Raw genomic sequence first — 14,464 nt, forward strand, 5'->3', positions numbered from 1 at the left:
AAGCCTAGGTATTGGGCTGGCCCATGTTGATATGCACCGTGAGCGAGTGCTTGGTCGGGCTGGTTATAAGAAATATATAGCTTTGCCTCAAAAAAAATTAAGAAAGATATAGCGTTCGTGACTCGCATTGCAATGCAAGACCCGAACTGGAAAGGAAAGGGAAAAAAAAAGTTGAGTCAGACACGCCTCACCCATGGAACAATGATACTACCAATGTTTCAAAGAATAAGACGCCCACGTATTTTGAGATGAACTTTGACCATAAAAATTGAATAACAAAATCTTGATTATATTATATGTAAATAGTATTGTTATATTCGTATTGAAAAGCACGTTCTAATGATGCTAATTTCATACAAACAATCTTTATATATTTAAAGTAATTCTTTATCAAACAAAAACACGAAAAACGAGAACGTCTTATTCTTTGAAATGGAAGGAGTATATATTAATACTCGTATCCACTGGTGGAACGTGAACCAAAATGAAAGCCGGGCTAGAGCTTGAAAATGAGCCCTAAACAAGGTGGGCCACTGTAGCAATATAGGCTACAAGGTAGACAATTTTTCTGAGAAGGTCGGGCCACGGCCTAGGATGGTCACGCCGACGGTTCACCGTATCCCAACACATCTGAAGTCTGAACCACCTAGTACTTCGTCTTGCCTATATTATGTTGCTCTTAATTATTTGTGCAAGTCAAAATTTGCAAACTTTGATCAAGTATACATATAACAATATAAAAATATACTATACCAAATTCATATAATTTGGAAATCTATTTCATAAATATTCTTAAAATATTAATGTTTCATTTTATATATTTATATTTTTATCAATATACATGGTTAAATTTTAGAAAGTTTATCTTTAACCAAACTTTATGTACAACTTATTTTGGGCAGTAGGGAGTAGTATATCACACAATAGGAGTAGAATGCTACGCGCGAGGACCTTGCGTGTACATTTCAAAGTAAATGACGACATGTTGCTTGTCAGGTTACTCCACCCTTGTCTGCACTGTCGGCCGCGCCCACACGTGCACGTTAGGGAGAGGAGCCCAAGTCGGTCTTGCTTTGACGGAAAGGACATCGAATCGTCACCATCATCATTGACCAATGACGATGGACACAACAGAAAAAGGTTTTCTCTTACTTTTTTTCTTTCCAAAATTCCACAAATCTTTTAATAATGATCAATACGTAGTAGTAATACAAATTATAAATAGGTCTTTGGACCACCTAGCGATGACTACACTGGTGCAAGCCGAAGGCGCGTCGCTCGTCCTCGCCCCTTCATCACCGGAGCAGGCAAATCTTATCGTAGTAGAGCTTGTTGCAATAGACAAACAGAAAGTCGTCGTGCTAAGGCCCCAAAAGACCAGCACACCAGAGCAGCGCCAAAGATGACAATCGTAAATCGGAAGAAATTGATCTGAAACAACACCAACAAACACAAAAGCCGACCGGATCCCATGAGATCCACCAGGCCCACGACCCCACGCGACCTCCGCCGATGCAAGACGCACCACCTGAGCGAGGATAGGCGGGGAGGATCTTATTCTGACTTCAAGATGTAGCCACCATCCCGAGGAAGACACTAGAAACAACCTAACAAAGAACGAAAACCCTGCGCCGGCGAGAGGCCATGGTCCGCCATACCTTCAAGGCCCGAAGGCCACCGAAGACGGAGCGGACCGGAGGTGTCGTCGGCAAGTGGACGAAACCCTAGATGGGATGTCTTGGCCGTCTTCTATCGCCTTCTCATGAGCCACCAAGGGCTTCTCTTACTTTGTGTGTGGCCGTGGACATGCCTCAACTGGAAAATTCAATGCGGTGGCTTTGCTCTCGTAAAACGGGGCTTGAATTGTGTGAGAGTTTACGGCCGGATTGGGCTTGCTCTTCTGGAAAGCACCGATCGCTTAAAAGAGAAAGATTGGTACCAGTACTTAGGACCAGATGAAACATGGAAAGAGGTGAGGTGTCACACCTTTTTCAGTTCACCAAACGTCTACCGCATGCATCTAGTGCACTAACCCCTCATCAAAATCAAATGTTGCAAGCAACGCATGATGTTTGCACCCAAGAAGCAGCTAGCCAAAGAGAGGCCAAGCAAGGCAGCACCGTGTATATATTGCCTGGGTAAGCTGCGAGCAGACTACACCCTGAGAGGAGATCACCGGAGATATGTACAGGGTTGGCGTGGCGGCGGCGCTCGGCGTTCTGACAGCGTGCGCGTTGGCGGCCGCGGCGGCAGGAGACGGGCGGCGGGTGGAACGGGAGGGAGGAGCCGACCATGCGGTAGCGCGAGGAGAGGTCACCTACGACGGCAGGGCTCTGGTGGTGGACGGCACGAGGAGGATGCTCTTCTCCGGGGAGATACACTACACCAGAAGCACCCCCGAGGTATGTGCCTACTCCCTTCAGTCGTTCCTGCGATTGATGCAGTCTCTACTCTGCATTTCTAGCTAGTGCTGTTTCTGTTGCCGGGAGAGGTACGTTCATATGGAGTCTTGTAAACCGCCACGCCAAACAATGTGGCGAACGTACTTGCTCAAACCACGGCCCAGAGCAACTCCCTTTCGTCTCCGACCACGGCGGCGGCGAAGGGGGAGCGGCGATCGGCAAGATACCATTGATTGGTGATCACCTGAAAGTGGCAGCAGGTTAATAGGTCGCCGTAACTTCGTCCGGCGGTGATCCACCTGCTCACCGCTTTATTCATTTCCAGCATGAACGGCTTGCCGTTTTGGCTAGAGTTAATTATACAAGGTCCGGTACTGACTGCACCGCTTTTGGACCTGGCCTAAGCGGGTTCGTGCGCGTTCTATACTTCCATTTAAGGAATCAATTGAGCACATAGGCAAGTACACGCTGTCCAGTGATCCTGACGCCGTGACGCGGCATACCCAGCCAGCCACACAAGCTGGTTTTTTTTTTTTTGGTTAAGTCATAGTACCTCTGTTTTAATGAATGAGGCTTATATTTTTCTAAAGATTAAACTATGTAAAGTTTAACTAAATTTTTAGAAGAAAAAATTATTAACATGTACAATACAAAATCATTAACGTTAGATACATCATAAAATATATTTTTATGTGATATCTATATAATTTAATAGTTTTTCCTTAAAAATGGTAAAATTTTACTTAGATTAACTTTGAAAAAAATATAAGTCTTACTCATTGGAACGGATGTAATATGTGAAGTATCGCGTGGTACACGTGATATCTCAAACAAACAAAAAAAGATGTAATATGTGAAGTATGGCGATTGACCTTTCGGATGAAAACATCTTATAATATAAACACATGTCCACTAGATAGCTGTGAATGTTCAGTCGATATTAACTTTTCTAATTCGGGCCGTGAAATAGTCATGCCCATTAACTTTTTGAACTTTTTACTAGAAAAGTACTTTCAGAATATACCTTTTTCTTGGATTTACAGATATATAGAAAATCAATAGTCATGTTTATGCCCTGAAGAGCTGTCATTGCCAAGAACAACAACAATCTAAGATGGATCCAGCATTTTCTCTTTGGGTGTGAAGAACAAACGATTTTCCACGGAATTATGAGCAGGCATTAATTGACTCGTGGGACAGGATTTATTGAAGATATCTTGCTCGTGCATAGGGCCACACTGAAATTCGTCCAGCTATAGAGCAATTATTAAGGCCCCGTTACAAATTTATACTCCAAAAATACTATATTAGACTAGTCACAATGGGAAGTATCATATAGTAGTATCATGCATATGATACTACTGTATGATACTATCTCCGCAATGCATAGTATCATGTAGTAGTATCATAGGAAAGTTATATTTATTGATTTGTAGAATCTCAAGACAAATTTGTGTACAAGATTTATTTGAAGTTAATTATTCTAGTACTACGTGCTATGATACAGTATCTACCTATGATACTACTATCATCTCTTTCATCATTAATTGAGGTGACACATCAGCTTTTTGCATGCATGTAGTGCATGATACTAGCTATGATACCCCCATTGTGAGTAGTCTTACTAGCAAAAGACAAGCCAAACTTTATTAGCAGGGGCGACAGCAACTCATCACCAATAAAAAAATTCCTTTCTTCAGCCACCTGCAAATATTTGCCAAGCATGCACATGTTGTCTTCATGAATATATATAACACACAAAGGTTGAGGAGAGACTGCAAGGAATTCCCATCCAACTCGTTGCTAGTGATCAACGGCCTCGAGAATAATGGCCGTTGCGGTGGTGCTAGCCATGTTGATGGTGTGCTTATGTACCGCCATGGCGATGGGAAGTCAGTGGGGAGGCGATGGGGTGAGGAGGGAGGTCACGTACGATAGCAGGGCTTTGGTGCTTAATGGCGCTAGAAGCAGTGGCGGCGCCAGGAAATGTCGCCTAGGTATTCCGCCCAAAAAAAAAAATTGCTCTAAATGTAGTATATGAATCAAACACCACAATACTATCAATATATGAATAAAACAACACTAGCATGACAATAATAGCAATATTTCAATTTATAAGCCCATAACGACATGAATACATAGGTACCTTTTGATTGATAAAGTGATGATGTTCCATCTTACATTATAACTTTGCGCTTGCCTTTTTGAAAGAGATTGATGACATCCTCATCCTTTACTTGCTTGAAGAAATCTCTCTCAACAAATGTAACCATACAATAGTTCAAATAGTCATCACCCATTTTGTTTCTTAGCTTATTCTTCAAATAGCTCATTGAAGAGAACATCCTTTCAACACTAGCAGTGGCTACTGGTAGAACCAATACCAACTTAAGAAGCTTGTAAACAATATGATATTGTTTATGCTTCTTTGTCTTGACAAGCATAACTGATAGCTCAGACAGATTTTTCAAGTTTTGAAATCTTTCATCTCTACGCAAATTAGCAACATACATGTTTAGTTGCCATGGAAGCCTTGCTAGTTCATCTCTTGTAAAATCAGAAGCATAAAACTTTGTAGCAAGCTTAACCAACTTCTCTTGATCATAAGCAACAAATAGATGAAGTGGACTAAATGATGCCATGCAAATAAGTAGCTCTCTGTTTACTTCATCAAATCTGCCATTCAGCTCACCAATTTGCCTATCAATGACAGACACAAACATCTTCACCGGGACATCTTGTTTAATCCTTGAATAAATAGCAAACAAAGCAAAAAACGCTTTCTTTTTCCACACTATACTCAATCCATGGAAAGTCTGTAAACCAAACAGCGCAAAAGCGACGCTCTCTTCCACCTTTATTTGTAAACTCAAATTTATGATTCTTTGGTTGACATGGCCCCATCTCAATAAATCTTCTTCTTACTCTATCTTGATCATTGACATCATACATTGAGATGGGAATCCGCTTCCCAGGGTCATGTTCGAGTGCCTCTAAATCTGCTTGCATCATTTCATCATCTTCATCTATAGATTCATCATCTTCTACTTCCATGGAAGACACCACCGTTGCTGCGGGTCGGCGGCGATGGCGGGGCGCGGGGCCGGGGCGCCGCCGCTGCGGGCGCGGGGCCGTCGCCTGCTGCTGCTCCGGGCTGCATCGCCGGCGGCGGTCATGGGGCGGCGACGCGGCGTGGGCAGGTCTAGGTCGTCGAGGCCAAGCGTGTCGCGTGCGTGCGTGCTGCGAGTCTGCGACTCTGTGAGCGTCTCGTGCGTGCGATGGCCGGTTCGGTGAACGGTGGTTCCTGACTTCCTGCCTTTAAATCTACTTGCATTTTTTTTCCATCAAAATCTTGGGTATTCCATGGAAGACAGGGGCATACACCCAGCGCCGCCCATGGCTAGAAGGATCATGTTCTCTGGTGAGATGCACTACACAAGAAGCATGCCTGAGGTAAGTTCTTCTCTGTTTTGGTCATAGAGGGGCAATTTGCTGATAGGTCATACACAGATGAAGCATGAACGTCTGCTGTAGAATATGAACCCAGGTGGTTGCAGGTCCAAAGTTTTGGGAAGCTCTGATCGGGACTGTACTTCTACCAGTAGGGATCAGCCCGAGTACGCTCGGCCCAAAGAACATCCCGGTTGAGTTGAACGACTTCTTTCATGGGCTTGTCTACCCACGCCTTACATGGCCCAGCATGAACACAACGAGCCTGTTCATCGACTCACAAAGCCTCGTTGGCGATGGTGCTCTTTTGGATCTTGCAATGGTGGAGGCTCGGCGTCTTTTCTTGCGTTCGTCTCGGCGGCGTTGGAATTGGACGGCGGCCGCTGGCTACGGTGGTTGCAGAAAACCCTAGGGATCGTTTTGTATTTCTCGATCTTTTAGGATTTTATCTGCAAATTCAGGATAATCATTTTATCCCGGTTTGTCTTTTAGTTTCCACATGTGTTACTTCATGTAACTTGATTTTCGATTAATGAAATATGTGGTTGCTCTCAAAAAAAAAAACGAGAAGCTCGTTTCCTCTACACCTGTGTTCTGTCCTGGCCCAAGCACCATCAGACAAAAGCAGAGCCGCAACACTTTTCTGAACCACGCACCATCAGGATGAAGCAGAGCCGTGACAATTTTCTGAAAGTACTCAAGTACCACGAATGTTACTCTTCAAATATTTTGCCAGCTACTATATTCTGTACTAGCTATCAAATGCTGCAAAACATATTTTTACCTGCATAACTATAATAACCTCAGACTGTCAATCCTTATCTGCCTCTGCCTACTTCCACAACAAAACATTACTCAGTTAGTCAGTTGACAAGTATAAATCCACATATGGCAGAGTACTGTCAAACTTAGCTTCAGGCATCGATAAGACATGCACGGATTACCTCATGGATCAGGCGTACTGGGTAGTAGATGGACACAACAACTCCACGAGTAGGAGGGGAGGAGACAACTCCTGAAAATATCGTCGAGTAGAAAAGTCTCCTGCACACAAGACAATCGTCCATTCTGAGGCAGCATTTGAAGTGAACTAACATACTACTTCCTAGCTTCCTTGAAGCAATCTTGTGATAAGCTACATCTTCCTTCCTAAAATTTGTGCATCCTAAAACTGACAGATGTGGCCAAAACTAATAGCGAAAGCCAGGAGAGGTGGCCTCGATGTGATCCAAACGTACGTCTTTTGGAATGTCCATGAGCCTGTGCAGGGCCAGGTATGTGCTCTTTCTAGCTTGATATGTACACACATATATGGCTGTGAAAAGCACACGAGACGTATTTTGAAAATGAGTTATTCAGTACTAACACATGTTTCCATTGTATCATTGGATCAGTATAACTTTGAGGGGAGATACGATATTGTGAAGTTCATCAGAGAAATTCAAGCTCAAGGACTCTATGTAAGCCTCAGGATTGGTCCATTCATAGAGGCAGAATGGAAGTACGGGTAAGAATGCAGGAAACCACTCTTCTTATTTATATATACTACTTAGAAAGTTACAAGTTAAGGTGGGATACTTTCCATCAGAAAATAGTCCATATATATAATTACATTTCATAAATCTCAATGTAATGTCTGTTTTCAAACGTTACCCTCAGTTCTAATGACTCCAATATTATTTGTCTCATTATATTGTCGCCTCTAAACTGTGAACTTTGCAATTTTGCGTATGCATAATACCCCGTTTTTTTTCCTTCAAGTGATCTATAGTGTAAACAAGTCCAAATGAACTTATGTTATAAATATGGTTTCTATATCATGTTAGTATCTATTCCATACAATTTATATTGTGTAAAACATGCAATGCACATGTGTGCTTGCTACTGTAGATACGCGTCTTGCTTCCTGAATTATTCTAAAGAACACAACTCTTTCTACCGTAACTGTTTATAAGTGCAGAATACGTAAGTGATGAATAAACGAAAATGCGACCTGAACAAATGATTTATATCTTGTGTTCATGCAGAGGATTTCCATTTTGGCTACATGATGTTCCAAACATTACCTTCCGAACTGACAATGAACCATTCAAGGTAATTATCTGTGAGATGGCATTCTTAAACTTCGTAACCTGAAAAACTATGAATTGTGGCTGGTGATTTCAGAGTTTTCATCTGGCACAACTAGATTAATTTAATGTTGGTTAATTTAAATATATTACCATAATAAATTATAGTTTTTTATTCATGCAGCAACATATGCAAAGATTTGTCACTCTGGTAGTAAACATGATGAAACATGAAGGACTTTATTACCCACAGGGAGGCCCGATCATCATTTCTCAGGTTAGCAAAATTAACTTGAATTAGCATTTGTTTTTAGTTCTCCATCTCAATGTGCCCATTATGTAACTAAATAAGAAATGCAGATTGAGAATGAGTACCAGATGGTTGAGCCTGCATTTGGCCCCAGTGGCCAAAGTTACGTCCGTTGGGCAGCTCAAATGGCTGTAGGTCTCCAGACAGGTGTTCCATGGATGATGTGCAAGCAGGATGATGCCCCAGACCCAATTGTCGGTGTTCATTATTATATCATTTGACCTGACTGTATCTCGTTAGAGAAAAAATCATATCAGTTTGACAAATAACTTCTTTTCTAGATTAATACCTGCAATGGGCTCATCTGCGGAGAAACATTCGTTGGACCAAACTCACCTAGCAAGCCTGCATTATGGACAGAAAATTGGACAACACGGTAATGTTGCAACCTCACTTCTGCTCACTTGGTTTTGGATCTTCTCGTTCTGATGGAAAAAGGTCTGATGGCCAACTGTTTATGTGTCCAGCTACCCTATATATGGCAATGATACAAAACTTAGATCTACAGAAGATATTGCCTTTGCAGTTGCACTCTTTATAGCAAGAAAGAGGGGAAGCTTTGTGAGCTACTACATGGTATGGATTTATAAATAAATAACTAAAAAAATCGAACTGAAACCTCTTAGAAAATTTTCCTGTTTGTTATGATGCAGTACCATGGAGGAACAAACTTTGGGAGGTCTGCCTCTTCATATGTAACAACAAGCTACTATGATGGAGCTCCTCTTGATGAATATGGTAAATAGTTAACCAATAGACAAGGCATGCTAGAAGCATTTACACATGTCAACCATATAACAGAAACTAATAAATTTAGTGGTGTTGTATCCAGGTCTTATATGGCGACCTACATGGGGTCATCTCAGAGAACTGCATGCTGCAGTGAAACAGTCCTCAGAACCATTGCTGTTTGGAAGATACTCCAATTTTTCATTAGGTCAAGAACAAGAGGTAAAATTACAGAGTTTTATTAGAACACATAGTTCAATGAATTCTAGCAATACAAGCACATAATTAATGACGTACTCTAGGCACATGTCTTTGAAACAGAATTGAAATGTGTGGCTTTCCTGGTCAACTTCGATAAGCATCAGACACCAACAGTAGTATTCCGTAATATATCTTTCCAACTGGCACCCAAATCCATCAGTATTGTATCAGATTGCAGGACAACGGTCTTCGAAATAGCCAAGGTATGTGACCTATTGACATAAATTCCTTTGTGGCACACCTTTTTCATCACAGGCAAATGCCATAGTCTCTTGTTATGATATTTTACTTTATTAATTTATCACAGGTAAATGCTCAGCGTGGGTCAAGAACTGCTGAAGTTGTACAGTCGCTCAGTGATATTCATACTTGGAAGGCATTCAAAGAACCAATTCCTCAAGATATAAGCAAAGCTGCATACACTGGAGACCAGCTCTTTGAACATCTCTCAACAACTAAAGATGAGACAGATTACCTTTGGTACATCGTCAGGTAAGAAAAGTTCCTCAAAGGTGATGTTCATATTTTGGATTTTAGTTAGTTACTTGACTTGAATCTATACTAATTGTATCACTTAAATGCAGCTATGAATATAGGCAGAGTGATGATAGCCAGCTCGTGCTTCTTAATGTTGAGTCCCGAGCACATATATTGCATGCTTTTGTCAACAGGGAATTTGTAGGTCAGTATCCTATTAGATAAATTGTGGTTTGCCTGGTTCTTCATATAGCCTTTTGTGAAAAGTAACAACTAATTCACATGCCATCGTGAACTACAGGTGCATCATATAAATTATTCAGATTATGTTATCTCTTAATTACATTTTACAACGGATGTGCTATGTTATTGCTCATCAGTCATCACACTTCACTCATATCTATTATTGTATAACTTCCCTCCATATTATGGTCAGGGAGTGTGCATGGGAGTCATGAGGCACGTGGCAACATAATTCTCAACGCGAATATTTCTCTAAAGGAGGGGCAGAACACCATAGCATTACTCAGTGTAATGGTTGGATCACAGGTATGGTTCCCATTACCCACCCTGCCAATATAAATGATTATAAAAGACACTAATAGATGGGAACCAAGACTTAGTAAAAATGGGTCTATATGGTGTCAAACTGCCAATCCAAGCATATGTTTATGCTGTTAGTTCTAATGAAGTAAAATGAGCAAATGGGTTTAGTGAAACTTATCAAACACATAGGTGTTAAGAAATTCTCAGGTTTTCGATTTTCACAACATATAGTGGAGCTTGAGTACCATAAATTTCAAACATAAATTGTTACAGAAAGTGACTTAACTAGCCATGCATCAAAACTGAGATCTTCTACCTGGAAGGACTCTGGTGCTCACATGGAAAATAGAAGCTTTGGAATCCGTAAAGTGAGCATACAACAAGGACAACAACCACTACATTTCCTCGACAACGAGTTATGGGGATACCAGGTAAATCCAAGTCAACTCATTTGGAATGTGAAATAGAGATCATTATAGAACTCTAGGATGTGATCTGACAGATTAAATGCAGGTTGGCTTATTTGGAGAAGGGAATAGGATATACACGCAAGAAGGGTCATACAGTGTTGAATGGAGAGATATCTACAATTTGGCATATCTTCCCCTTACTTGGTACCAGGTACATTAACAGAACTAGTTCATAATCCTGAGATAAATGTCAAGCCTTCGCAGCAATAAAGTATTCCTTGAGTCATTCATTATGTGATTCAGACAACATTTGCCACACCAATGAGCGATGATGCAGTGACACTGAACCTAACGAGTATGGGAAAGGGTGAAGTGTGGGTCAACGGGGAGAGCATTGGCCGTTATTGGGTCTCATTCAAGACCCCGAGTGGGCAACCTTCTCAATCCCTGTAAGTAGAGTTAATTCAAATCTCAGATTCTCTTCGCTCACCTATGATCGTACAGGCAGTATCTAACTGGCATGAAATTTCTGAACTCCAAAGGTATCACATACCACAACATTTTCTGAAACCTAGAGACAACCTCCTTGTTCTTGTTGAGGAAATGGGAGGCGACCCGCTACATATAACAGTGAACACAGTGTCCATCACAACAGTGTGCGGTAACGTAAATGAGCTTTCGGCTCCGGGTCTCCATACTCAAGGAAGGCATCCAGAAGTATGTCTACGGTGCCAAAGGGGCAAGCACATCTCAGCAATTGAGTTTGCGAGTTACGGGAATCCTGCAGGAGACTGCACAGCATTTTCCATTGGAAGCTGCCATGCCGAATCGTCGGAAGCTGTCGTAGAACAGGTAACTCGTGTATTACTGTATTATAATTTGCTAGTACTACATTATTACCAACAAACAACTTCAACTATTTATTTTGTTCTCTCAGGCTTGCATAGGTAAGAGAGGTTGCTCTATTCCAGTATCCCCTGCCAAGTTTGGTGGCAATCCATGTCCTGGAATCCAAAAATCCCTTGCAGTCGTGGCAAATTGCAGATGATAGTACACACTGAAGGAAGGAAGGAAGGTTAATGGCTAAATGAGCAGCAGGCAGGAATTGGATAAATTGAGGGTGGTAAGTAGACAGATCCATGGATTCGATACAAAACAGTCCGATTGGTGTATGTGTAATTCACCGAAAACCAACAAATAGGTCATTCTTCTGTGAATTTACAATGTAGAAAATCCCTCACATTTTGGTCGTCTCTTGGGTTCTCTCTGAACCATGCTACCGCAACGGCAATCTCGGCCGCGTGTTGCAACCTAGCTGTAACAAACTGAAGAGCGATAGACCGGCACTTGGGAATCATAGCACGGAAAAGCTTCTACTTACAGAGATCTTCAGTTAAAACGAACCCTCGGCTTCGCGATGTAGCTTCCCTCTCCTGCCCCGCCAACTTGACACGATTTGGCCAGGCCAGGGCCAGGTCAAAGATGGCCGCTGCAATCTCCGTCACCGCCTCATCCTCCTGAGAGTAAACTACGGCGAGCTCTCCGTGGTTCACATTCCCGATGACCTCTCGACCCCTAGAGGTAACTACGGCGAGCTCTCCGGTTAAAGAGCGCCGCCATCACCCCACCTCAGCCCACGGGACAAAGGAAAGAGGAAGAATGCTACCTCACGTGATGGGCTTGGGCCCATTAAACATGGGCAAGTGCGCGTCTACTAGTGCGCTGCGTTTTGTTCAATTTTGGCTAGCACGGCTTAGACTTGTCGTCCACAGCTTCTTTTATTTTATTTTATTTTGTTGCGAAACATAGAGAATTAGAGACTCTGTGTTCCCTAAAAACAAAACAAACACTTGTAGACAGTTTCTTTAAAAAATGATGATACTAGTATACAAAGTCTGACACTACAAAAATGGATAAAAATGTTAGGGTAATATGTTTGTTGTATTACCAGTGGGCCAAAGGCCACAATATATACTACATGTATAGGTGGAAATATGCAGGAAGCCCCCTAACATATGGGGAGACTACAATATACAGATATATACATCTAACACTCCCCCCTCAAACTCATGGTGGATCCATAACACTGAGTTTGGAGAGTAAAAAGTCATGCTGCGCTCGAGTCTGTGCCTTTGTAAAGAAATCCGCCAACTGCAAATCTGAAGGCACATAATGAACCGCAACAACTTCATCCTGCACCTAAGCACGTGTATAAAAAGCATCAACACTAATATGCTTGGTCAGCTCATGCTTGACCGGATCACGTGCAATACTGATAGCACATGTAATGTCAGATAAAAGTGGAGTGGGTGTCGTAACAGAGACCCCAAAATCTGCAAGCAACCACCGTAACCAGGTCACCTCAGCAATCAACAAAGCCATAGCTCGCAACTCAGCATCAACACTCGAACGGGAAACTGCGACTTGTTTCTTCGTCTTCCAAGCAACAAGCGAACCACCAAGAAACACACAGTAAGCAGAAAGTGAACAACGATCTGTACGATCACTCGCCCACGTAGCATCCGAGTAGCACTGGAGCTGGAGAGAGCTGGAACGAGGAAAGAAAAGGCGACGAGTGATCGTGCCACGAAGATAACGAAGAACACGGAGAAGATGACTGTAGTGAACAGTGGTAGGAGCTGAGACAAACTGACTCAGAATATGAACAGGATAAGAAATATCAGGACGAGTGACAGCAAGATAAACAAGATTCCCAACAAGATGGCGATAACAGGTGGGATCAGGAAGAGGATCACCATCAGTAGGACGAAGCTTAACATTAAGCTCCATAGGAGTATCAACCGTGCGCTCATCCCCAAGAGCAGCACGAGCAAGAAGATCCTAAATGTACTTTTCCTGATAAATAGAAAAGCCATCAGGAGTGGAAGAAACCTCAATGCCAAGAAAATAGCGAAGAGGACCAAGATCAGTCATAAGAAACTGATCTCGAAGACGAGCCTTGACAAAGGCAATATACTCGGGATCATCACCAGTAATGATCATATCGTCAACATAGAGAAGAAGAAGAGTGCGTCCACGAGGAGAAGTGTGAACGAAAAGTGCTGGATCATGAAAACTAGGAGAGAAACCAGCAGCAGTCACCACAGAGGCGAAGCACTCAAACCAGGCACGAGGGGCCTATTTCAGACCATAGAGAGAACGTCGAAGACGACAAACCATCCCATCGGGAACAGAATACCCAGGAGGAGGCTGCATGTAAACCTCCTCACTCAACTCGCCATTAAGAAAAGTGTTCTGAACATTAAGCTGGGACACAGACCAGCGTCGAACAGAAGCAACATCAAGGAGAGTACGCACAGTGGTCATATGAGCCACAGGGGCGAAGGTCTCATCATAGTCGCGGCCGTGTTCCTGCTAAAAACTACGAGCCACAAGACGCGTTTTATAGCGCTCAAGAGATCCATCAGAGCGGGTCTTAATTTTATAGACTAACTTACACGTGATAGGACGAACACCAGAAGGGAGAGAAACAAGATCCCAAGTGCTAGTGCGCTCAAGCGCATCGATCTCCTCAGCCATGGCAAGCTGCCATTCAGGATGACGCTCAGCATCCCGATAAGAAGTAGGCTCAGAAACAACAGAGAGACCGTACTGACTAGGAGAGTAACGGGCTGGAGCACGACGCTGACGAACAGGCCATGAAGGAGGGAGCTCATCGACAGAGGACAACTCATCAGAAGAAGAGGAAGAAGGGACAGCATCAGAAGGAGCCGAAGCCGGAGAACGAGGAGTACTAGGGGAACTAGACGGAGGAGAGGATGACGCCGAAGGTGAAGGAGGCGGATCAGA

General features: G+C 42.7%; 1 protein-coding gene and 1 long non-coding RNA gene across 2 annotated transcripts; one reads left to right on the top strand and one right to left on the bottom strand.

Moving 5' to 3' along the window:
* Window positions 1–1,813: 1,813 nt before the first annotated feature.
* Window positions 1,814–12,011, top strand: LOC127321413 (beta-galactosidase 7). Its single transcript, XM_051350452.2, has 19 exons — window positions 1,814–2,402; window positions 7,031–7,126; window positions 7,247–7,359; window positions 7,880–7,946; window positions 8,106–8,198; window positions 8,282–8,425; window positions 8,513–8,607; window positions 8,699–8,807; window positions 8,885–8,969; window positions 9,064–9,182; window positions 9,263–9,424; window positions 9,529–9,713; window positions 9,806–9,903; window positions 10,135–10,247; window positions 10,568–10,675; window positions 10,758–10,865; window positions 10,958–11,103; window positions 11,197–11,506; window positions 11,592–12,011. Exons 1-19 carry the CDS (start codon window positions 2,184–2,186, stop codon window positions 11,700–11,702), a joined length of 2,481 nt encoding a protein of 826 aa, XP_051206412.1. The 5' UTR covers window positions 1,814–2,183; the 3' UTR covers window positions 11,703–12,011.
* On the bottom strand, window positions 5,871–12,295 carry LOC127321414 (uncharacterized). The gene is made up of 6 exons (XR_007864067.2): window positions 12,036–12,295; window positions 8,568–8,703; window positions 8,297–8,457; window positions 6,797–6,896; window positions 6,637–6,684; window positions 5,871–6,539 (listed from the first exon to the last, which is right to left on the bottom strand). It is a non-coding gene; the product is annotated as an uncharacterized lncRNA (long non-coding RNA).
* Between the last annotated feature and the right edge of the window lie 2,169 nt (window positions 12,296–14,464).

The sequence above is a fragment of the Lolium perenne genome, chromosome 1 (genome assembly GCF_019359855.2).
Source record: "Lolium perenne isolate Kyuss_39 chromosome 1, Kyuss_2.0, whole genome shotgun sequence".
In the NCBI taxonomy this organism is placed as follows: Eukaryota; Viridiplantae; Streptophyta; class Magnoliopsida; order Poales; family Poaceae; genus Lolium; species Lolium perenne.